Raw genomic sequence first — 25,468 nt, 5'->3', positions numbered from 1 at the left:
GTGACTTACATGTTTGTTACCCTGCTGACTTGGCTTCCGGCTGTGTTGCCACGACGACAGTGGCTGGGTCGCCACAGACTGGGTTGGAAACTCTCGCTGCACGTTGAAGACCGTGTACCTGTGCAGGGATCGTTCGCGGTGGTTCAGTTTCCCAGGAATACATTTAACAGTAGGAATAACCGTGTTCTGTAGCCTTTTTACGCCCGAATTCATCCACCGGCGCTCCGATGCCATGGTTCGGAGCCCCACTCCGGTCTCTGTGTGCGCCCCTCCGCAGGCTCCGCGACTAGGAAGGGGTTTCACAAATTCGCAGGAAACCCTGCGGCAAGCTACGAGCTCGCGGGCTGCAGGCTCCGCTTCCCCTGTGGGATGTTCATTGCATCGGTGCATTTATTTGCTGCCACTTATCTTTACCTGAAAGGGGTTGGGGGGTGGGGGGCTTTGTCTAAAGGAAGCTTCCTGATCCACGCAGCTGTTTGTCACAAGGCTGTGGCCGGGGCAGGTCCCAGCCAACAGTAACAGGGCTTTTGTCTTCTTTGCAGAGCTATGGGCAGCAAGAAGAAGGAAATTGCTCTGCAGGTAAGCCTCAACGGGCGCTTGTTTCCAGCACTTGGTTAGAATTGGGGGACAAAGAAGACGGTGGGGAGCCGAAAGTGCAATAGAAGTGATCTCCAGTTTGCTAGCAGTATCTAGAATATAGACCTCGGACCCCTAGTGATAACAAATTTTTTCGTGCACTTAAATATGAACAAATATAACATTGGGTTTATTAAGCTCTTTATGCTCCTAGTGCTTATGCAGCCTTAAAACCCTAATATGAGTTAAAATAAAACTACAAAAGCAAGAAAATGTGGATCAACATAATTCAATGGGACATATTTTTTGTTTAAATATTACTTGCAACTTACTGCAAGAATATGATACAGGTTCTTGAGTTTTGGCATGCATCTGTAACTGTGCTCTCTGGAGACCCAGTTCTCTCATGACTGCTCTCTGCAATCATTCGCTTATTTGACAAGTATGTTTTGATATTTATGTGCTATGCATTCGTTATATAAAGTGCCTTACTTCGTTTGCGTCTCAGACAAGTCAATGGTAAGTCAGTGTCTGTTCTCTTTTCCATGTCCTGGACAATAAGTAGTGAGTGGGTGATTCTAAAGTGATAGTAAAAACATACAGGCAGGGCCGGCCCGGTGGCTCAGGCGGTTAGAGCTCCGTGCTCCTAACTCCGAAGGCTGCTGGTTCGATTCCCACATGGGCCAGTGGGCTCTCAACCACAAGGTTGCCAGTTCAATTCCTCGAGTCCCGCAAGGGATGGTGGGCTCTGCCCCCTGCAACTAAGATTGAACACGGCACCTTGAGCTGAGCTGCCTCCCGGATGGCTCAGTTGTTGGTTGGAGCGCGGGCTCTCAACCACAAGGTTGCCAGTTCAATTCCTCGAGTCCCGCAAGGGATGGTGGGCAGCGCCCCCTGCAACTAAAATTGAACACGGCACCTTGAGCTGAGCTGCCGCTGAGCTCCCGGATGGCTCAGTTGGTTGGAGCCTGTCCTCTCAACCACAAGGTTGCCGGTTCGACTCCCGCAAGGGATGGTGGGCTGCATCCCCTGCAACTAGCAACGGCAACTGGACCTGGAGCTGAGCTGCGCCCTCCACAACTAAGACTGAAAGAACAACAACTTGAAGCTGAACAGAACCCCCCACAACTAAGACTGAAAGGACAACAATTTGACCATTGTTCCCCAATAAAGTCCTGTTCCCCTTCCCCCAATAAAATCTTTAAAAAAAAAAAAAAAAAAAAAAAAAAAACATACAGGCATGGGCCCTGGAATTAGGAGGGAGTGCTTTGTCAGAGAGATCATTGGGATGGTCTGTAATATGGGTACATTTTAAAGTACAATGTCTCATAGTCAGCTCTGCCCAAAGGATAAATGTTCAGGCTACCAGCACCCCCTGGAGAGTAGAGCACCAGTGGTCTTGAGACACATGATTTCTCTTTTATTGTCCTCAGTGGTACCAGTACTTTGCATGTGAATTTCGAAAGCCTAGTGATTTAAAATGGGAGAAGAAAATGTCAGTCTAAGGATACCACACGGAGGGAGGGAAGAGCTTTGCACCGGAAGCCCAAAGATTTGATGTAGTTCTTGATTCTTCTCTTAGCCAACTCTGGGACTTTGGATAAATCACATCACCTCCCTCAGCTATGTCAGTTCGCCCATCTATAGAATGAAGATGTTGGGTGAATCATCCCTTAGGGCCTTCCAGCCTGATGTTCTAGTAGTCTCAAATTACAAAACTTTCCATCTGTCTATATTCTGTCTGTAAATAAATTCTAAGTACCTCGTCCTAGCACTTGTTGCGGCTTGAACGATTTCCTCAACCTCTCTGAGCCTCTATCTGTTTTATGTAAACAGGAGCGATAATACATAATCTGCAGAGTTATTGTGACAGATTCATTTAGACACTTCTAGGCTGGTCTGAACGCTGTCTGTGGCGGCTCTAAGATTTTTGCCTCAAATGATTATCTTGTGTCTATACCCTATATCCCCTTTGGGGCTAATAACATTTTTCAGTATTTTTTTTCCATGTGTATTCCCCAGAGCTGTGAGTTTAATGTGATACTCAAAGTGCTTCCATCTGCTAAGGTAGGTGCAGACAGGGTGTGCACTGAGGCATCTATGTAAACGTGTCTCTCTACCAGGTCAACTCCTTGAAAGCAATGCTCTAAGGTCTGCCAACCAAGGAACGCTTTCCTCTCTGGGGGTAAGACTACTTAGGGTTCCTTCTGTGACTGAGACACAAATTGCAAGACATTCAGAGACAGTGTGGTCAAAAGGTGCCACACGTTCCCCATCCATTCCCTAGCAAAGGTAGGGCTTAGTGGAGTCCAAATGTTCCCCATACTGTTCTGCTCCTGCCCTGCTCCTAGAAGGGAGATTCTTCCTTTGTCCAAAGGGTCTTGGACCCACTGCTGGTATGGCATGGCTCACTCCCCCACAGGCATGCTTCACAGAGATTTGCCACTGGCTGATGGCTGAGCCTCTGAAAGTGATGCCTGTGAGCGAGAGTGTGGTTTCCTCAGGACTATGGTTGTGAAACCCAGAATGACATCAGTTCAACTCTCTTACCTCAATTAAGGCATCAAGAAGACTTTTCTGCTTTTTCTTTCTTTTTTTTTTAAAAAAATCAAAACAAAAAAGTATGGAAGCATGATTTCTTCAGAAAGATGGAGTTTTAATAGAGGATTTGCAGATGTTACGTGTTTCCAGCCCATTTAAAGGGACAAAGACCTTAGCATATCCATATTTAGAACAAGTGGCAATTATCATGGTCTTTTAATTTATAGTTGCAAAATAGCTCCCCACAAAAACTTACTAATTACAAAGGGAAAGAGAATAATTTCACAAATAATTTCACAGTGGAAGGGCCTGACAGACCACCTTAATCAAGTGATCACAGTGAGCATCAGCAGTAATGAGGCAGATGGAAATTGTGTGTCACCTGACAGGATGCAATGAGAAGAACACTCTTCTGTTTCTCTGACACTCCAGCCAATTCCACCCAGCTCCAACCGATCCAACTAATTCCAACAAATCCAACCAACTTCAACCAGTTCCAACCAAGCCACCCAGCTCCGACCAATTCCAACCAGTTCCAACCAATCGAAAGATGCACGGCCTGACTGTAATCAGGAGGAAATGTCAGACACACCCAAACAGAGGGACATTGTATAAAATAACCAGCCTGTAGTCGTCAAAAGTGTCAAGGTCATGAAAATAAAAGAAAGACTGGAGAACTATTCCAGACTGAAGAAGACTAAAAAGAGACTTGACAAATCTAGCACATGATTCTGATTAGAGCTTTTGCTTTCAGGATTTATTGGGACAATTGGAAAACTTGAATGGAGTCTGAGGATTAGATAGTAATAATGTATCAGAGTTTATTTCCTGGTTTTTATGGTTGTATTGTGGTTATGTAGGATAATGTATTCAGGAATAGAGATATCAGGTTGGTAATTTACTTTCAAATAATCCAAGGAAAAAATGTTCTTTATACTGTACTTGCAAATTTTTCTAAATTTGAAATTGTTTCAAAATAAAAACATTATACAAAAAATTAACTACTTATAAAGACAGATAATACATATTTCTCCTTAAATTTAATTTTTGATGTAAACCAGAATACTTTGTAGATAAGAGAAGAATGTGAAGAAATGGCAATAAATATAACTTAATTATTTCTCATGTGGATGTTTGGATATATTTAACAAAATATGTGCAAAATGTATGTACAGGGGCAGCTGATGGCTCAGTTGGTTAGAGCGCGAGCTCTTAACAACAAGGTTACCGATTCAATTCCCACATGGGATGGTGGGCTGCACCCCCTGCAACTAAAGATTGAAAATGGCAACTGGACTTGGAGCTGAGCTGCGCCCTCCACAGCTAGATTGAAGGACAACGACTTGGAGCTGATGGGCCCTGGAGAAACACACTGTTCCCCAATATTCCCTAATAAAAAATTTTTTTTAAAAAAAGTATATGCAAAACATTGCTGAGAAAATTAAGGAAGATTTAATAAATGATAAGAAACATCATGTTCATGAACTGGAAGACTCAAGCTTGTTAATATTTCAGTTTTTTCTTAAATTGACCCATAGAATCAATGCAATCCCAATTTTGCAGAAATTGTCAAGCTGGTTCTAAAATGTATATGGAAATGCAGAGGACCTAGAATCGCCAAATAGTCTTGAAAAAGAACAAATATGGAGGCCTTACACTGCCTGATTCCAAGACTTATTGTAAAGCTACAGAAATCAAAATTGTATGGTACCGGCATAAGGATAGATAAATAGATCAATGAAACAGAATAGAATCCAAAATAAATCCATCCTTACTCAATCGATTGGTTTTAACATAGGTGCCAAAGAAATTTAATGGGGAAATAAATCTTTTCAACAAACTTTGCAGAAACAACTGTACATCTACATGGAAAAAAAACACACATCACAATCCTTCTTTTCCAACATACACAGAAATTAATTTCAGATGGATCAGAGACTTAAATGTGAAAGCTTAAATTATAAAGCTTTTTTAAATATTACTTTCAGGACTACAAAACAGAATAATGATTAGGTATTTACACCCCTCACAGTGATAACCCCACCAAGTCTACTACCCCTCTGATACTGTACATAGCTATTACAATACCATTGACTATAAAGCTTTTAAAAGAAAATAGGAGAGTATCTTTGTGACTTTGAGGAAAGATTTTTTAGAAGGACATAGGAAACACTAACCATAAAACTAAAATTTCAATAATTAGACTTCATCAACATTAAAAATTTCTGTTCAACAAAAGACACTGTTAAAGAAATGAAGAGGCAAGCCATAGACTTAGAGAGAATATTTACAGTACATATACCTGAGAAAGAACCTGTACCCAAAGTATATGAAGAAACCCTCTATAATCTAATACAAAGGCCAACAATCCCATAAAGAAAATGAACAGACCAACAGACACTTCTCACAGAAGATATACAAATGGCTAATAAGCATGTTAAATACTGTTCCACACTATTAGTCACCAGGGAAATGAACTCAAGCCACAATGAGATACCACTACATCACCATGAGTGTGGCTAAAATTAAAAAGACTGACATCAGCAAATGTTGGTGTGAATGTGGAGCAACCAGAACTCCTGTGCTTTGCTGATGGAAGTTTAAAATGGTACAACTGGTTGAGGAAAAATGCTGGCAGTTTTATATTAAATTGAACATACATTTACCCTATGTCCCAGCAATTCCACTCCTAGATACTTACTGACCAAAGAGAAAGGAAAACAGAAACAATAAAATTTAATAAGAATGTCCATAAGTCTGTATTCATAATAACCCCCAACTGGAAGTGACCCAACTATCTATCAAGCAAATTATTATATAGTGACACAATATAATATGCTCAGAAATTTTTTAAAAAATGGACTAATGACTCTACACAGATGAATCCCAAAGATACACTGATGAAAGAAGCCAGCACAAAATAATATGTTGTATTATTTCATTTATATGAAGTTTTAGAATAGGCAGAATGAATCTATTGTGACAGAAAGCAGGTCAGTGTTTACCTGGGACAGGGAGTGGGGAGTGACTGGAAGAAGACATGAGGGAACTTTCTGAGGTGATGCAAATGTCCTGTATTGTGACAGGGGTGTGGTTACAGAGGCGTATGCATTTGCCAAAACTCACTGAACTTAGTTCACTCTATAGAATTTATATCTTAATAAAATATATAAGAAAAGAAAAAAAATGAAAAAGTAACTCTCTGAGCATAAATACAAATGTCAAAACTTAATGTTGAGTGAAAACACAAATTATAAAAGGACATCTACAGTATGTTACTATGTATGTACATTTACAGGCACAAAACAATTTTGCATATTGTTTTTGGACAAGTAACAAGCAAATATTATTTTCTTTAAAATGCTTGTGATTTTCTTAGGATAGTGGTTATTCCTGGGGAAGGAGACAGGAAGAAAGGAAAGGAGAAAAGAAGATTGGGGAAAGAGGACAGCTTGAGTTGTACTTGTAACTACTTCATTGAGAGAGAGAGAGAGAGAGAGAGAGAGAGAGAGAGAGAGAGAGAGAGAGAGAGCCGGAGCAAGCAAATATATCTAATTTTATCCTCCTCATGCCCTCAGTTAACATAGTGTTTGTTCCTCTTTGATGTTAGGTCAACATCAGCACCCAGGAGCTTTGGGAGGAAATGCTCAGTTCCAAAGGAGTAACAGGTAATTTAAGATATGTTTTTAGATCCATTCTTTTCAAAATTGCTAACTGACAGATTGAACCATGAAGAGAAAAAAGCTGCAGTGACCACCATTTTCCTATAACCTTGAGTTTCATGAATCAAAGACCAGGTGATTTCTTTGTACATATATATCTGGCTTGAACATCTGTTGGTAAGTTCAGTCCAGGAAGCCAGTCCGTATTTGTAGTTAACAGGGTTCCCTTGTTTTAGAGCCGATTGTCATACTCAGGGGTTGTTTGGTGTTAAGGAACAGAATCCTCTTCTAATGACCTGAGGCACAATGGGGGAAGACATTGGAAGGAATATGGGGAGCTCGTGGAATTCAAGGGCTGGAAAGAGAGCCAGGCATCCCGAGGCACTGGAACCAGGGACCGCACTGTCCTTTGGGAAACAGCACAGCCATTATCGCTGGGCCTCCTCGTCCCCTGTCCTCCATGTATCAGTTATCTATTGCTGTGCAACAATTTAGCCCAAACCTTTAAAACAACAAACAGTTATTGTCCCCCAGTTTCTGTGGGCCCAGAATCCAGGTGTTGCTGAGCTGGGTGCATCTGACTGTAGTCCCTCACCAGGCTGCATTTAAGGAGTAAGACAGGGAATATCAAGGCTCCACTAAGGTCAAATTTCTTTCCAAGCTTGGTCCTGTGGCTTTGGCAGATCTTACAAGGTCATTTCCAACTTCATTCATGTGACTATTGGCAGGATTCACTCCTTGCTGGCTGTTGGTCAGAAACATCAATTTCTTCATAAGGCTACTCACAATATGGTAACTTGTTTCCTCCCCCAGAGCAGGGCTTAGAGAGAGACAGAGAGAGAGACGAAAAGCATAGTGTTTTTGTAACCTAATCTCAAATGACATCCCATCACTTTCACCATATTCTGTTTGTTAGGAGCCAGTCCCTAGGTCCCGCCCGCACTCCAGGGCAGGGCCGTACACAAAGGCATACATCCCAGGTGACAGGAATCATTGGAGGAATCTTAGAGGCTGCCAACCACACCCCACTCCCCCAGTACTGCTCTCTCTTTTCATTGACTCTAGATATCTCTGGCCTCCATTTCTCTCTGTGTGTCTGCTCAGTTCTCGTCTCTATGAATACGCCAGCTCAGTCAGCTGTATCTGTCTGCTCTTACCTCTGCATTGCCACCACCCCTGTGACTTCAGCATTCAAGCCCCTCGCCTCCCCTCTCTCAGGACTCAAGCCGTCTTTCCAGCCCCAGAACCCACTGTTCCCTGAGCTCCAACCTTTTTCCTGAACATGCCACAAGTTTTCTCACGGCTTCACTTTTATGCATGTGGTTCCCGCTACCTGGAATATCATGGCCCCAGCACAACCTGTAGAAATCTTTCTCATTCCCAGGCCCAGCTCAAAAGCGGCCTCCCTGCAGGAAAACTTCCCTGAACTTCTGTGTGCTCACTTCCCCCTGGGAGTCTCGAGCATTTGAGGGTGGGGGGACTCTGTCTCAAAGCCCCCCAGCACACACCCAGCTTGGTGTTCCCCATCTGGGGGCTCTCTTGGCTTTTCCCATAGACTTGAAACCCTGTGGCATTGTTTTCTTCTCCACCTGTTGCAGACTTGTCCAGGCCTGGGGCTGAGCAGGTGCTAAACAAACCCTGGTTGCATTGATCCAGGAGTGTGGGTGGGAGTCTTGTAATTCTTCTACTACTAGAAGAATTGCAGAAGCTTTTCTGATGGTGCCAAGTCTTAACTATTGTGTCCATGTGTCTTGACTGTGCAACTAGAACATGGCTCCAGGGCAAAACAACAATTACTTTTATTTCTTAACAACAGTCAGAAAACTACCACCTCATCAATTTTTGAGAATCCGCCACATGCCAAGTACCCTGCGTGACCATAGCTAACACCTAATACATGGGGGCTCTCTGCCAAGCCCTGCTCTGAGCCGTGCAAGGGCCTGTGGTGGCTAAAGGGGATCTTCTGCCCCTTCTCATCAGACGGCCTTGACGAAGACACGCTCTTCCCTCTTTCTAGAGCCAGCAGAAATTTGCTTCCAAAGTCAACCACCATCTTGGAAGTCTTGCCTTCTGCTAGCTCACTTTCATCGGCCTTCAAACATGCAATAGTTTATTCAGATTTACACACACACACACACACACACACACACACACACACACCTTTCATTTTCTCTGCCATTCCTTTCCTGCCAGGTGTCTTCTCTGTTTTGCTCCCTGTCTTCCAAACTCTTCATATACTTCCTCTCTAGCCCTTCACCCCCACCTCATAACCTTGTGAAGTGTGCCTTTGTCCACACCACTCCTTGGAGAGCCAGGGCGAGCAAGAGGTGATGGGAAGCTGATCCAAATGACTAGGCTGAACTATCAATGCAAATCTTACATAGAGATTCCTAGCTAACTGGGTCCCAGTTCTTTTCACTGGAGCTTGAACCTGCTCTCCTTGGTGGGCCTGAGTGCAGGGTCCTCTTAAGTCTTCAAGGACTTTTCCCTGGCTTGACCCAAATGCCTCTCTCACCCATTACTCCGGTGTACTGAAACCCCCAGGTCCCTTAACTGTGAAGCTGTTCTCCTCAAAGAAGCCCAGAGTTTCATCCCATCCTGGGTGCTCAGGAGCCCTACTCCCTCTCCTGCCTCTGCTGGTGTGTGGGTGCCTTTGAGACCACTTGCTTAGATACTCTAGTTGGTACTGGAAACTCACCGTGTCTAGAATCAAGCTCACTTTTCTCCCTCAAACACTGACTCCCTGCCTCCACCCAGTTCTTTTTCTCTGCCAGGCTCAAAGGTGGGGTCCTTTCCACACCCACATGACTCTCACCCCAGGCCTTTGCCTCCTTTTCAAAGTCTCAGGGATTCCTCCATTCTTTCCCTCCTGTCCGAGCTGTCACCCTGTGTCTGCCTTCCTCATCCCTCCCATACCCAGCTTGGTTCTCACTTTCTTTCTGCAAAACTATGCTGCTTGGTTGAACCAACCAATATTCCTGAATTTGTTCATCTTTGCTTCTTTCTTGGAGCAGCTGAAAGAGCGGGGCTATGGCGTCAGGCAAACCTGGGTTCAAAACTTGGTTTCACTGGTTGAGAATTTTTTGTTTTAACCTTGAATCAGTTACTTCACCTCTTTGAACTTCAGTTTCCTCATCTCTATAGTGAGATAATAGTACACATATCGTTTGTTTTTTGTTTGTTTGTTTTGTTTTAGAGAAAAGCCGAGTGCAGATACCCTCTTGCAGCTCAACAAATATTAACGCCCTCTGCTTTCTAAAGTTGACTGTGAATCTTCATTGCCTAGGAAATGAGGATGAAACTCCTCAAAGCCTCATTCCACACTCCTCCAGTGGTCTCTGCCACCAGTGCCCACAGCCCACCCCCAGGCAGTCTGGTCCACAACGCTGCCCAGGGCCCCTGGAGCCCCCACCTGTGCCTGGCTGCCCATCTTCCCGCCTCGGCTTCCCACTCTGCCCATCCAAGCCTGGCATTTTCCACAATGCCAGTGCAAGTCACCTCTCCACTGGGAAGCCTTCCTTCCCTAATTAGTACAGTACAGTGCTGCCAGAGTCTATGCTAATTTTAATAATGATGATTTATATTGTGTTTTATTAATAGTTCTCACACGATGTGAAAATTGTGAAGTGAATCTTCGAAAAATAAAATCACAAATGGCATGCTATGACATTTGGGGGGCCTGACAGTTTCTAAACAGTGTCTGTATTACCTCCCTGTGACTGCGCCGCGCTAGCTGAACAGAAATGCCCACCTGTGTGGATCTGGCACAATCTCTGAGTGTGGTGGTTTTTGGAGGACATCCTTCCTCTAACATGTGACCACGGGTGCGTCACAATTTAGCACTTGCTGTGCCTTCATGATCATGCTGGGCAGGTCCCATATGCATCCAGCACATGTGAGCTGGCCTAGCTCCCTTACAGGCTTCATGGTCAAGTGCAGACGAGAGAGGTTCCCTCACACTCCACACTCCAGCCACGGCACACTGCACAGATTGGGACCAAAGAAGAAAAAGGTACCCAAGTTTCCACCTAGGTGTCGATCAGGTTCACTTTCCAGGAAAATAGTGTGGATTGTACAGTGTAAATACAACTCTCCTTTACCCAACGCAAGTGGCTTTTCGTTCAGCAGGGGGAATGGTCAAAGCTGTGTTTATCATCAAAGTAGCAAAGAGTTGATTGTATGCTGACAGGTAACCTCCAGTGACTTCTTCCTTTTAGAACAGATGGTTTCAGTCCAACTCAAAGATTTATTGAGGGCCACTTTGGGCTAGGCCTGACCCTGAATGTAGCCTGGAAATTCCTTAGGCTAAAAGGGTCCCTGTTAAGAAAATGATTTTTCATTATGTTTAGAATTCAGAACACTGAGTTGCTAGGAGTGAGGGATACCTGTGTTTCCATCCTTGCTCATAATCTGATGGGATAATAAATTCCTGGAACCATTAATAGCCCTGCAAACATCCATCCATCCGAGAGGGTTAGAATGTGCAGGGATAAATCTGGCCTGAAGTGGTGGGCGCTGATGCTCACTGATCGTCCCTGCGTTCCACGCAGTTGTCGATGTCTATCAACGCTGGTGTGGCCCCTGCAAACCCGTGGTGAGCCTCTTCCAGAAGATGAGGATAGAGATTGGCCTGGACCTTCTGCATTTTGCATTGGTATGATCCTCTCTTAGCAGCATGTCACCCAACACTGTAAAATAAAATTAAACATTTCAAAACAGGAACAGGAAGTGTGAACTGCCTTTTTTTCAGCTCACTGAAAAGGCATCAGCTGTGGAATTTTTTGTTATTAGTCTCGATGCTTCATAATTTCTCTAGAGATGAAGATTCCTCGCTGACAGTCACTCTGGGCTGGGGCAGTCTCTGGAGGCTGAATACAGGGACAGAATACGTGTCACCCCAGGGCATATGCTCCTTCTTGGCTCAGGAACACTGGGAACTCGGACGTTTCACTTTCAGAACGCAGGGTTTCAAGATTTCTGTCCTCTGCTCCTAAAGGGGAACTTCTAGCAAACATTTACTTGGATTAATGTATGGAAATAGGAATACATTCCGGAGTGAGCAAGTGACACTGGATATGCTGCCCAGGTTGGAGGTTCATAGACGGAACACAGGAGAAAACAGACGTTACGCGAATCTCTCAACAAGCTTGACTTAAGGACTTTGCTCTTCCTCCCTTGGGAGTCAGTTTTGATGCTTCTGTGGAGTGTATGGAGGAAATGCCGGGACGGGGGACTCGTTATGTCCATGTATGGCGTTTCTCAGACACTGAAGGCAGTCGGAAGACCTTCTGTGGCTGCAGTCATGGCAGCAGTAGGATGTTAGACATTGGAGCTGCCCATACTGGAGGAGTAACTGGGTGGGGAGCAGGAGGAACCACACTTCCTCCTCAGTTTCTTCTTCAAAAAGTACATTGCCAACAATTTTTGCCCAAATGTTGACAGGACAGTTGTTATGATGAAAAAAACAATAGAAGGAGAATCATGAGAGCAAGCCAGAGCTTCACCTGGGGAGGGCAGTCATGGTGTATGTGTGTCATCTGTAGTGTAGGGTGTGTGTGTGGTGTGTGGTATGTATGTGGGTCTGTGAGTGTGTGTAGGGTATGTGTGTGCATGTGGTCTGTGTGGTGTGTATGTATGGTGTGTGCTGTGTGTGTGATGTGTAGTGTATGGTGTGTGTGTGTGTGTGTGTGTGTGTGTGTGTGTGTGTGTTATCCCGTGCAGTTCTCCTGCCATCATGCCCCTGTCCCCTCTGTGCCTCAGGCTCCTGCTGACAGCTTGTTTTCTCTAGGCAGAGGCAGACTGTCTTGATGTCCTTGAAAAATACCGCGGGAGGTGTGAGCCAACCTTTCTGTTTTACGCAGTAAGTACATTTTCAGACCAAGAACTATTTGATGGTTGCAAATCATTAGAGTTCAGATAGATGCGTCTCACTGGCATTAATTCTGACTGAGAGTCACCAAAGAGCCTCACTGATTCAAACAAGTGATGTGGTTTTCTCCTTGCTGTCTTTATTTTGGCTAAGGACAGTGCCCTGAAGTCATGGCAATGCAGGCCCCTGCCTGGGATGGTGGCCTGAGGTCACTGCTTGCAGGCGGAGAGCTGGGGGTGACACAGCTCCTGGGTCACTCTGCGCTTGGGCGGCCTTCCTGACTGGCTGTGCAGAACAGGGGTGCTCCTTGTGTCTCACACACACTCCTGCCTGAGGTGTCACGCTCAGAGCAGGTTTCAAGCTTTCTATCCTTTGCTCCGCAGAGGGGAGTCTCCAGCAAACAGGAATTCTCCTTTGTGGGGAGGACAAGCTCTGCGTTCACCTTTATGGATTCATAAAACGTGAAGATATGTTTATAGAAAGTCAGAAAAGAGGCACTATTGAAGAAGGCCACGTGGTTCAGTGTTTGAAGCTAGTCTGATGTCTCTGGGTGTGACATCATGCTCTGGCTCCACGAAACCTCAGGGCCGACTGTCACACCTGGCTTCCTAGGTTTCGGTCACCTGCCAGGCCCTGAAGGCAAATGACTGATATGTGCCTCCTGGTCTGGTCCAGCCCCCTCATCATACATCAGGCAGACGGGGCCCTACCCCCAACCCCAGCGCCCAGGTCTCCTGATAGCCAGGCCCTGGTTGTTTACTTTGGAAACCTTTGCGCTTCTGCCCTCAGCACTGCAAGTATTATAAATTGGAAGCATATCAAACCATGATAAAACATTGTTTGAGCCTTGGGTTTTAGTAGGGAGACCGAACGGTTATATGATGAAACATGGGTGGAGGTGGGAAGGAGAAATGGGAAGGAATTGAGATGAACATGCCCTACAGCCAAACTGACATGGGGCACAGTTGCAGAAAAGGGAGCAGTACCACAGTGGTTTGGTTGCTGGAGCCCGTAGTGATTAAAGCAGCATCATAATTGGCTGTGTTAGAACGTGTGCCCGGGCGACAGGCTCCATCACACTCTCAGCCTGTGGTGGTCCACTGGGGGTGGGTGGGAGGGAAATGGAGGAGAACCCACTCTAGGTGAACTTCTCCCTCTCCGGATTGCTCCTTTGTGAGTCATATGCATAGAGATTGCTGGAAAAGTTGAAGCAGGAAACTCAGCATCACCTCAAACACCACCTCCACCTGACCACCTGAGTCGGAGTTGGGAATCGAGTCTTGCCCAGAACCCCAAGCGTCCTGTACACTCCCCCTATTAAAGCAATGATCTTACTCTATTGTAATTGTTTCTCTGCCTACTGGGCTCCCCACTCACTCACTCACTATGTCTTTCCACGGTCAGTGTTCCTACTCTTTGCCTTTGACTGGTGCTTGGCAGAGTAAGTGCTCAATAGATACTTGTTGAGTGAATGAACCATGGACAGGCCACACTTGGTCACTCACAACATCGTGTGCCCTGTCCCTCCCTTAACTAACTCCCAGTTGCCCTGAAGGAAGTTTTGAAAGGAGGGGCATGGGGCAGAAGGCAGAGATGGGGACGGAGGCTGGGGGCCTGGGGTTGACCTTGACCTCGGGCACACTGCTAAACAAAGCTCTTGGACACTCTCGCTGGCTCTTGAAAGAGATTAATATCTGGCAAGAGGGTTTCATGAGGCTTCAGCAGCACGTTGTATTCCAGGGAGGAGAACTGGTGGCTGTGGTTAGAGGAGCAAATGCCCCACTGCTGCAGAAAACTATCCTAGACCAGCTGGAGGCCGAAAAGAAGGTGTTGGCCAAAGGCAGAGAACGGAAAGTGGTAAGGAGGTCACTTCTGCAAGCAGCAAACTCACAGGTCTGCTCCCAGGGCAAGGCCAGCCATTCCGGCCCCTGTCCCATTAATTTTCCCAGAGCTGTCAGCTGGAAGCTTCATTCAATGACCACCCAGGTCCTCACTGAGAGTCCAGGGGAGAGCAAGTGCTATGGTCATCATGACGTGTATGCATTTTGAAGCGTTCTTTTCAAAAGTCACCCCCTTCATCCAGAACGCGTTAACTTCTTTTATCCATTTCCCTTGCATCCCCCACTTTAACTGGTAACGGGTTTCTGGATCACTGACAATGAATTCAGAGATGAAAATAAAGTTATGGACTCACATAGTGGGTAGGAGAACTCCAACCTCAGGGTGAAATCTCTCCTGGTGACTCGTCCTCCTCACTTCCCATTCCTGAAAGTTTTGCTTGGGATCGCAGAGGGTTCACGTCTTGAATTTAGAAATTAAGCTCTGCCATGACCATGAGAAGTAGGGTCGGCATAGTTTGTGATTTTGGTAAATCGTTTCCATGATGACATAGACAACGAATTGGCTGCCTTTGAAAAGTTAGGTAGAGAGAGGTATTTCCTGGTGCTTTGAGCATCTGCCAAACAAATCTTAACATTGTTCAGGGTTCATTGTTCAACTTTTCATATTCAATTCCAAATAGCAAAGCCTGTTTTTATAGAATGGATTAGAATCAGACCACATTAGTCCCCCAGAAAACTGGCAATTTCCCCCCCAAAGGACAATCACAAATGTGTGTGCCTCCTCCAGGGGAAAACGAGCTCTCTCTTTACTGCCCTGCGCTGTGTAGCCAGTGACTCAATATTTCCTTGCATTTCAACTCGTCCTTTGTCTTCTTGCCAACTCTCTAGTTGGTCTCTCTTTTTCCTTAGTTTCTGCTCGATGCTTGCGAAAACAGGCAGAATCTAAACCTTCAGAGCAGCATGGATTTCCTCGTCTTTGAACACCCTCCCCCCACCTTCCACCAGCTACAAGAAAGGATCTTGCAGTTTCCAAGACTGATAACCCTGACCTTCTTTTCTTGTTCTGTATTTTGGGCCTTTACTTTTTTGGTTTCTGGAGGTTCTGGAAGGTCCCTGTGGTAACTATAATTAGCTAACTACTTTCTGTTCATGACCAATTCGTACTAGATTAAAGATGAGGCTCTTTCTGATGAAGACGAACGTTTTTCCCACCAAAAGGACGACGGTGAAGAGGAGGACGTGGGTGAGTGTAGAACTAACAAGCAGGGCAAAAAGGCAAAGCAGACTCAGATTTGATATGGTTTGAAAAAAAATATGAGTAATCAATGTATTGAGCAATCTGAACTCTGGGAAGATTCACCGTAAAACATTTTGTCCCCAGTCACCTGACTTCAAACACAGTGTCAGATCTCCCTTCTGACCTTTATTGACATTTGGGGCACTTTTCACAGCTGTCTGATCATGTTAAAATATAACAAGTGTGACTTTCATGGCAATTCCCAGGCATCAGGAAAAGCTCCATTTAATAAAATGAAAGGTAGTGACATTAATAATGTAAAGTAATGATGCTTGTGTTTCCTTAGTCCTTATCTGAGCTAAGGAGCTCAAGTTTCTTTCTTTCACCTTTTTTTCCCCTGAAGTGTCAGAAAGTCAGCTGTACTGAACACCTTCCCCCCTCACAGCCCTGCACCCTCTTCCTCTTCCTCCCCAAGTATCAGCTCGCGGATTCTACACTCAGGGCATCACAGTTCTCCCTGAACCTCCACTAGGAGAAGAACTTGACCTGACAGTGTGAAGAGAAGCCAGAAGTCAGCAAGGTTGTTGCTGGGAAGAAGGGAAGGTCACGAGAAACCAGGGACACCAGGACTAAGTTCAGGAACCAAGACGGGAAGAGAAGGAAGAGTCTGATTATTGCACGAAGTAGAAAGGCCGTTTGTGTGTAGATAATGAGGACAGTTTTGAGTTGGATTCTAACGAGGAAAGAGGCCCAGTGTAGGAAAGCAAGAAACTTCAAGTGTGAAAAGAACAGTCATCGACTTGGCTTCCACGGGAAACACTGGTCGCGCCCTTTTGGGGTTATCTCCTCTTCCTGCCCTCCCCCATTGTTTCTTCTTAAATCAAATCTCTCCACCTCGAAAACAGCAAAACCCTGCCCTTGCCCTGAGCCTGCCTCTCCCCAACGCTGAGCTTCCGAACTTCATCCATAATGCTGGGGCCACCCACCTGCTGCTCCTGCCCTGCCCTGCGGACCTGGCCTGTGTGCCCGTTTCTCACTGAACTGGTGCTCACCGGGGCACCAGTGACCTCCTCTGTGCCAAATCCAACAGGCAATTTCCAGTTATGTATCCGACAGCATCTTTCTGCAGATGTGGGTGATGTCAAAGTGTCTTCCTTCTCAAAACCCTCTTCTCTCTTGGTTTCGTGACCTTTCTCATTTTTCCTTCTACGTCTCTGACCTCTTCTCAGCCTCCCCTCCACTGGCTTTTTTTCTTTTGCTCCCTTTTCAGGCTGGAGTTCTACGGGCCCTGCTCTGGCCTCTTCTCTTCTCACCCTACGCCTCTAGCTGATCTCACTCATTGGTGAATTTATAAGGAAATTTACTGTAAGAGTCCTTTAAAATCTAAGTGTTCACAGGATGTTAGAAATAGTACTCAAAGAAAAATGGATAGATTTGTTGCTGCAAATGATTTACACGTTTTTAAAGATTTTTCAGAGGCAGATACTGTGAAGTTTCATTGCAACACAACTGATGTAAAAGCTGAGAACAGACTATAGTCTATGGGGATAGAGAATCTGTGGGGAGTGTAGGTAGCTCACCAAGGCCAAGTTCGTACAAACAGGGATACATCACGGACTGGCCACTGCCCTCTCTACAGCTTCTGCGGGCCTGAGCAGACTACAGTCATGTGGCACCTTCCTCAATGCCACAGCTGATTGGACCTATGGACACTGACCAAAGGACAGCCGGTCAGTAGACTGGTCAGTGAGCTACGACTGTTGCTTTGGCTGCAAACAACGAACAGACCCATCTGGTCTTCTCTCAGGAGAATCTGAGCTGAGTCAGAGAAGACTAAAGTTGCAGTTTGGTCGTATGTGCTGGCGCTGCAAAGTTATGTAGACTCAGGGCCTAGGACAGCCATTATGGGCCACGTGGAAAGTTAAAAAGGAAAGTTAAAAAGAAGCATTGGCAAGGGAGTCAGTAGAGTGAGAGGAGAACACAGTAGACAGCAGTTAGAGGCCACGGACCGTGAGAGGGTGTGGCCTGCATTACCTCTGTGCCAGCTCCCCTTCTCCCCCTGCATACCAGCTCTCTCAGTTGTTTATGGGTTTCTGTTCCTGAGTAGTGTTTGATCTCCTTCCCATCCTCACCCCCCTTCAAAGCTCCCCTTCCCAGGTTTGTGACCCTTGCATGTCTCTGTCCCTTCCAGCCAGGTTGAGGTTAAGGTCTAGAGCCTGACCCATGCCTCCACTAGAGTCCATGTCTGCAGGGACACAATCAGAAGCCCAGGCAGGGGAACCCTGGGAGCTGTGGGCAGAGGGCTGCATGGTCCCTGTGGACGGCCTCCTGAGAGCCTCAAAGATGGGTGCTGGGAGCCCAGCATCTGACAGCACCATTCTTGGCTTATTGCAGTCTCATCAGAGAAGTCCTGCACCTTGGCAATCATTAAACCAGATGCAGTGGCCCATGGAAAGACTGACGAGATTATTATGAAGGTAAGAGACACCACAATTATCCTATGCATTGTCCTCGTGTCTCCTCTGGTGGAAAAACGGATGGGGCATCGTGCAGCAGTGTCCTAGTGGGAAGAGAAGGCGTCTAAGGAGTTTGAACCAAAATCCCATTTAAATAAACCAAAAATCTTAAATCTCAGTGGGACAGATATGACGACAATGAGGGTATTCACTGCTTTTAATATTGCCTTTTCTATTGTCTTTTACTTCCCAACACATTTAAATGTGAATTTAGGCTTGATTACATTTTCAGAATATGCATGTGTGTATATATATTCCACAGATCCAGGAAGCTGGGTTTGACATCTTAACAAATGAAGAGAGAACCATGACAGAGGCAGAAATGCGACTCTTCTACCAACATAGGGCTGGAGAGGTCGGCTCCTCTGCTTCCATACACCCAACACATTCATTCCTTTTTTTCTCCAATGTTAATGTTTATAGGTTCATACTAGTTTGGGAGAAATGAGAGTCTTATGAAGAACAAGAATATGAACAGCAAGTGAATTGTGAATTTGCTCTCAGAATGATTATAGGTTGTATCAGGTAAAAGTTCTTTGGTTGCAAGGAAGAGATTTTTGACTCTAAAGTAATGAAACAAGTAATTTATTGGAACAATACTCCAGAACTCCCAGAATTAACTGAAGGAAGAGAACTGAAGGGCGATGAACAGAAGATGTTGGGGAGAAGAACCAAGACCGTTTTAGGGATCTCAGGAGCAAAGCCTTAGGTGCTGCCATTGGAGAACTGAGGTTCAGCCACTGTCCCTTTGCACTTGCTTATAACTCACCTCCTGGGAGGGAGGGTCTGGTTCGCCTCGCTTGGGTCACAGCCCCACCTCTCAGGTGAGGTGTGTGTATGGGGGTGGTGGTGGGGAGGAATAGGCCTCATGGTTGTCAGGCAGACAAGGACCAAGTGAAATGGGGAAGGGCTGTTCCCCAGAGGGAAACCAGAGTGCGGTTACATGAAGAAAGGGGAAGGGTTACAAGGCTCTGTAATAAAAGTCTTTACATCCCACCTCTGTTATCCAGCATCCACATGATTCCCATACACGTGGTCTTTCAAATGCCCCTATTTAATGTTATAATCTCATGTTCAACCCAAAATGAGTCAACTCAAAGTCTCATCTTTCTGTCTTTAACTTGTATATGGGTGCCTCACCACCACCCCACCCCTCGGTCCCTCCCCCGGCATGCTGGCTGGTGGCAAGGCTGCTCATGGACCTCTCCCATCCTGTGGGTGGGGTGGGCCCACTGACCCTCTGCAGGCCCAGGCCCCTGCCCTGGGTCCATCTCCCCTTCCTGTTCCAGGAGGCATTTGAGAAGCTGGTACATCACATGTGCAGTGGACCAAGCCACCTCCTGATCCTCACCAGGACTGAGGGCACTGAGGACGTTGTCGCCGCCTGGCAAACCCTCATGGGACCCTGTGACCCCGATGTGGCAAGGAGGGAGCAGCCTGACAGGTGATGTCACCAGCTGTGATTCTTTCATTTATCTCGAAACCTGAATCCGAGGAAGTGGAGAGCCCTGCTCGATGCTCAGCCTGGAATCCTGGGTAACACAGAGGGCTCTCTGACGGCCATGAAGCCCCCTCTTTCTTATATATTTGGGGAGACCTTGACATCCTCACCGTCTGCGCCAGCCCCCAGCCCTTTGCAGTGTGCCTCCTGCGACCTGCCTCTGTGCTGCCTCCTCTGCCCTCTTCTGACGGCGGCTGCGGGACCCAGTCCTCACTGCTCTGGAGCCAGGGGCCCATAGTGTGGTCCCAGGACCACTTGCAACACTCACCCAGGAAATACAGACTCCAGGGCCCCACCCAGGCCTGCCAAGGCAGAGATTCTGGGTGAGGCCTAGGAATATGCATGGCAGACTCAACTCCCCCGCCTACGCCCCACCCAGGGTGTCTTGAGCATGAGCGCCCTGGTCTGTGTACAGCACTAGGCTGCTTTGGGCTGCTCCTTGCCCCCGTGCGTTATCTAGCCTGGCACCACCAATGCCAAATCCACTGTGTCTTTTGAAGATGAGAGAGGCCCAGCCAACAGGAAAGAAATGAGTAAGAAGCCAAGTAACTGAGGTTGAACCATGTGGTTGTAGGGGGCCAGGAACATTCACGTATGAGGCAGCGTAGACTAGGGAAAGAGCCCGGTGCTCGGATCTTAGGGTACTGCACACTCAGGTAAGTCCTTTCTCTGAGCCTCAGTTCTCTCATCTGTAGAATAGGGATATGAGCACCTATCGTGGGAGGCCGTACATTGTCACGGTTAAGAGCACAGCTTTCAGAATCCCTTTTCTTCCTCTTACTGTGTGACCTTGGGCCAAGCTTTAATCTCTCTGTGTTTCAATTTCCTCATCTGAAAAAAAATGGAGACTGTAATAGGACCTGCCCCAGATATTGATATGAGGATTGAATGAGCACATACATATGAAGCACTTAGGACAGTGCCTGACGCACAGGAAGTCCTAGCAATATTAGTATAGTATTATATTACAGGGTTACTGGGGGATTAACTGTGCAAACTCATGTCAAGTCCTTGGCAGGGTGCCAGCCCCTGGTTGTAACATCAACAAAATAGCAGCTCCTGGGCTTACACTGGGGCTCATGACAGAGTCTCCCTCCCAGGGCTGTGGAGCAAATGAAATAACAGCACATATGTGAAGCACCAGCAACGTGCCCAGAACACCGCCAGGACGGGATGAATGTCAGCCACTATCATCCTGGCTGTTTTCTTGGCATTTCCAACAGAGAGAAAGCATTTTACAGAAATGCAGGGTGCTGATTGGTCATTGATGACCATGTTGCCTGAGAGCAAAACATTTCTTTTGCAAATCAAACAATTGTGTCTTGTACATTTTGCCAATGTTCCCAGTCTCCGCGCTCAGTACGGCACAGAAATGCCCTTTAATGCGGTCCATGGAAGCCGGGATAGAGAAGACGCCAGCCGAGAACTGGCTTTGCTCTTCCCCAGTTTTAAGTTTTCAGACCAAGTTCCAGAAGCCGCTCAGGGTAAGTCGTCGAGGTACGTTTGGTCTTTAGTGAATCTGGAATGAGTATGTGGGGGACTGATAATAACTATGTGGTAACAAGGTCTTCAATCAAATAAGGTCCTTTTCAGACAACAGGAGCCATTATGTAACTTCAGTAGCAGTCCTAATCAGTTTTGCACGTTCATAGAGTAAGAGAGTTGCTTTTTAATACCGCATTACATTTTTGCTGCATTCCTACTTTGAAGCCATATTTTCGTTGCAAAGTTACTTTGCATTTTCCCGTGGAAACCACTGGAAAAAATTAGTTTGGAAGCCTACAGCAAAGCCGTTCAGAGGCCAGATGTCACCCCCTCACTTCCTCTGTGCTCTGCGTACCCCATGCTAAGCCCTTGGTGGGGTAGCTGAAGAGCAGAGGGGCCATCTGCCTGGAGCCTGCTGCGACCCTCATATCCCTCAGCCCCCACATTTTGGGAAAAGCATGCTGGGTCATCAGCTCTGAATCTGGGTGAAAAAGCCAAGGAGTTCAGAGGGCATGTTACTTACCCCATTCCACAAGTGGGAGACGCAGGCCTGGCCCACGCTGCTCCTGCTGCCCAGGTGCACTCCTCTGGTTTGAGCCTGAGCTGAGGAGGAAAGGGTTAGGGGGTGAATAGCCTAGGAAAACCAAAGGATGTGATGGGGGATCCTCAGGAGGAGGCTGCATGCAGATCTGAAATGGTAATAACCTGTCTCCCTACATGTTTGGGTTTTAACCCATGTATTTACCTAAGTGTTTGGTATGTTCATGGTCTCCTCAGATCTGAATCCAGCCAATAAGAGTAGGTGGTGTGAAGACAAGGTGAGGTTGGACCGGAGTGTACCCGTGCTGGCCCTTGTTTAATACTTGCTGCTGCCTACTGCCCACTGCCCGCTGAGGGCCAAGCTGACAGTGCCATGGCGTTTAGGGAAGTGAGAACTCATGGAAAGTACCAAGTTTACACTTCCAAGTGTTTGCTGTGGTTCTTCAAAGCCATTCCCCTGCCTGGAAGAACTTTCTCACTCTGGTGATGGTGGTACTGCTAGGGCCAGCTTGCCTCTGGGGATCTGCCCTCAGAGAAGACCCACGATGCATTTCCTTATGTGCCCATGGTCATGGGACATCATCCTTTGAGGGGGTGGGGTGGGGTTTAATTGGAAATAAATAGGTGTAACCCAGGACCAAGTTTGGGGAAGAACAAACGGAGTGAGAAATACTCACCAGGGTTATTGGGAAGAGTGTTGTGAGATCATCAGGCTGACTTTTGGGCCTCAGGTAATAATGAGCACGGGACAGTTCCAGAAGGGTCTGAGCCCATTTATTCTCACACCCTGGGAATACATGCACAGCCTCCTGCCGGCATTGGGGTGCTGTGATGCCGCTTCATAGGGGTGCTGATGTTCTGCCCATTTGCTTGACACGTCCCGCCCAGCAGTGTTTCCTCTGAGGGGCCGGGGCTGGGGGCAGGGGCCAAGGGCACTGGAGACAGAGAATCCTGAGTTTGAATCCTGGCTCCACCAGCTGAAGAGCCTCTGGAAAGGTACTTACCTCTTCTGAGCCTCCTCTGTGAAATGAGGATGACGCACCCACTATAGCCCCATAACGCCTCTGTAAGAATCATCTTCCTCATAGGCTGTTGTGAAGATGAAAGGGGACAAAGGATGTCAAGTTCTTAGCCTGGTGCCTGACACACATTCAGTGCTCAACAAATGTTCCACATTCTCCTTAATCCTTTAATTCCCAGTCAGCAGCACACATATTAGGATCTCTCTTTGCTGTCCCTTCCGCCCTGACCCCTGACTTTATCTTCTGAGATGTAGTTAGAGCCCCTTTTCCTGTTCCTTTGTGGATGGGACAGCCTGTCCCAGCACGGGACAGGGCTGTTTCAGAAGTGCTACAGAACAGCTGTCGTTCCACAGGCCATGAGGCGGAAGGAACCACGGGCCCCACCCAGGTGCTTCGCTCCCCCGAGGACGCGAACTGAGATGGTGGCGCCGCCTTCCAGAGCATGTGATGGGGCGAGGTTATGACATGTCAGTGCACTTGTGTCTGTTGCCTACAAGGAAACCTCTAGAAGTCGACCTTACTTTTTTGAGCACCAATACATTTTTGGTTTAGCTATCTTTTATGGCCAATAAACATATATACTTTCCTGCCTTATTAATATATAGAACACATACTTTTTTTTTTTCTATCTCTGGGATTTTACAAAATAAATGGACATCAGTTATTGTACTCTGCTGTCACATGGTGTCATCTCAGGGGACACTGAGTTACATAGGACAGTGTCTCCCAATAATAAATTTACTTTATGGATTAAACAACTTTTGAGCTTAACTTGGTAACTATGAACTTGAAAATAGTGCACGAACATTGGGTATGACACTTCCAGGCATATCAGCTTGGAGGCAAGTAGATATAAATAGGTCTTAAATCTTCATGCTGCACTCAAGCCACAAGGGCAGTCCTGCCACACTGCCAGATTTGCCATTTGGGACCTCCCTGAATCGGCGTGTGCATGTAGTGCTTGGGGTTACATTTGGAAACAGGGTTCATCTGATTTTCCTGACGCTCCCTTCCCCGATATTTTGGGGTTTCTGATTCTGACTAAAGTCTAAGTTTGAAACCTGAGAGCTCTTAGTGGAGCCAGGTGGGCTCCAGCTTTAACTAAATTTCCTGGGTTAGCCGTGCCTCCATTGTTGCACCCTTGAGGGATACCGGTTTCCAGTGAAAAGTAACTATTATTACCCCATGAATATTAACACGCACACCCATTCCCTCTTACCAGCTTGCTCTTTGGTTGGTTTGTAAATTTACTAAGCCCAGGCATACTCTTTCCTCTCTGGCTGAGCAAAAGGCCGGGTTCTTCTACATCGCAAGGCAAATGTCAGTGATTTCCTGCTCATTTGCTGGTTTTCTCCAGAGAACTTCGCTCTCCAACTTGAAGTGCTTTAAATAGGCAGTGAGCTCCCAGAAGACGGCCCTTCCCAGGTGCCTTCCTCTTCCTGCAGCCTAGAGCACAAGACACTCTGTGCTGGCACTGGAGGTAGGATGAGTCAGGCTGCATGAAGCTGGAGACCAGAGCCTATGACACTGGGGGTGGCTGCCTTTCCCACGACTGTGTCACCTCTGGATGGACACATGCATGCCCATTCTGCTCATCAGCATTGGTACAGACCCATGTGAAACAATGGAGCCCTGACAGGATAGTCAGGAAAGTGGAATCCACTGTTCCCGATTCCCAGACCACCCCGGGGTTGTGCTCGATTGACCCCTTGTGAGTGGGCTCAATGGCTGTGCCCACCTCAGAGCTGATAAATGCCTTGGAGAAGCACTAGAGCCCTATGCCTGGCCTTCCACACCATGGGTGCCATGTGCCTCTGAATGAGCTACTTGGGGATGTACCCAGCTGACAGCTATCTGATCTCCCCAGAAGCTGGGAAGCCACGGGTCTTCCATCACTGGATAGAGCAGATGAGAGATGGAGCGACAAAAGTCTCTGAAAGCAGGGGAAAGAGAGGAAGAGGAGGTAAGGGAACTGAGGTGGTGGGAAGTGATGTGCGTTGATGTCTGTGATGATTTTTAAGCCTTCCCAGGAAGTAGCTGGGAGTGGCAGTGCTGGGAGGGAGAAAGCAGGAGGGACGCCAGGTGATAGGGCTAGAGTGGGAGCGGTGCTCACACCCCTTCCTTCCACTACATGCAGGGCTATTTCTTTTCTCAGACTCCAGAAGGTTCCTGGCAGAAGGAATGGGGAGAGGCAAGGGTGGGGGAGAGAGAAGGCTCCTGAGAGTGGCTACAATGTCAGCCCAGTCTCTGAGGATGGAACTCCTTGGCAGAGACCCTGGCCTGGCTTCCTCCAACAGAAGAAAAACAGGGGCTGCAGATGGCCACTGTCTGGGGCCTCAAGGCCTCTTAGCTCCTGGGTGTGTGTGCCTGACAGGCTGGAGGGCAGGCCCAGCTGCATGAAGTCCAGAAAGTTGGCTTCTTAAGGACTGGCTCTGGCCCTCCCTCAGCGAGAGGGCTGACTGCCTGGTGGACAAGGCCAGGAGCCAGGGGGTGCAGCGGTAGAGGGAGGAAAGGCAGGCGGCTCAGGCCGGCCATGTTGTGGCCCTTGGGGGTGGGGGTTCCCTCAGCTTTCTCTGAAGCCAGGTCATGGACCAAATTTCCCTCATACTGGGAACTGACCTGTGCCTCTTTGCCCAGCAATCAGAAAAAGTCAGTATAAAGGGGCAGGACTGGGGCAG

General features: G+C 46.9%; 1 protein-coding gene across 6 annotated transcripts; it reads left to right on the top strand.

Annotated features, from left to right (window-relative positions):
- Window positions 1-25,373, top strand: NME9 (NME/NM23 family member 9). Of its 6 annotated transcripts, none has more exons than XM_074312898.1 (12): window positions 3-169; window positions 543-579; window positions 6,728-6,785; window positions 11,330-11,433; window positions 12,568-12,639; window positions 14,389-14,505; window positions 15,657-15,732; window positions 18,121-18,203; window positions 18,505-18,597; window positions 19,532-19,686; window positions 21,091-21,227; window positions 24,658-25,368. In XM_074312898.1, exons 2-12 carry the CDS (start codon window positions 547-549, stop codon window positions 24,789-24,791), a joined length of 1,062 nt encoding a protein of 353 aa, XP_074168999.1. In that variant the 5' UTR covers window positions 3-169; window positions 543-546; the 3' UTR covers window positions 24,792-25,368. The 6 variants fall into 6 exon arrangements, with proteins under 6 accessions (XP_074169003.1, XP_074168999.1, XP_074169002.1 ...); XM_074312901.1 differs by lacking the exon at window positions 24,658-25,368 and adding an exon at window positions 23,144-24,629 and having other exon boundaries at window positions 5-169; window positions 21,091-21,240; XM_019747746.2 differs by lacking the exon at window positions 24,658-25,368 and adding an exon at window positions 23,144-24,629 and having other exon boundaries at window positions 6-169.
- Window positions 25,374-25,468: the final 95 nt, after the last annotated feature.

The sequence above is a fragment of the Rhinolophus sinicus genome, linkage group LG10 (genome assembly GCF_036562045.2).
Source record: "Rhinolophus sinicus isolate RSC01 linkage group LG10, ASM3656204v1, whole genome shotgun sequence".
NCBI lineage: Eukaryota > Metazoa > Chordata > Mammalia > Chiroptera > Rhinolophidae > Rhinolophus > Rhinolophus sinicus.
This window is presented reverse-complemented; position numbering and strand designations above follow the sequence as displayed.

Coding starts and splice junctions, on each gene's coding strand:
- NME9 (XM_074312899.1), top strand. CDS start 547: ATGGGCAGCAAGAAGAAGGAAATTGCTCTGCAG. Junction 14,506..15,656: donor AAGGCAGAGAACGGAAAGTG/GTAAGGAGGTCA, acceptor AATTCGTACTAG/ATTAAAGATGAGGCTCTTTC. Junction 21,228..24,657: donor AGTTCCAGAAGCCGCTCAGG/GTAAGTCGTCGA, acceptor TGATCTCCCCAG/AAGCTGGGAAGCCACGGGTC.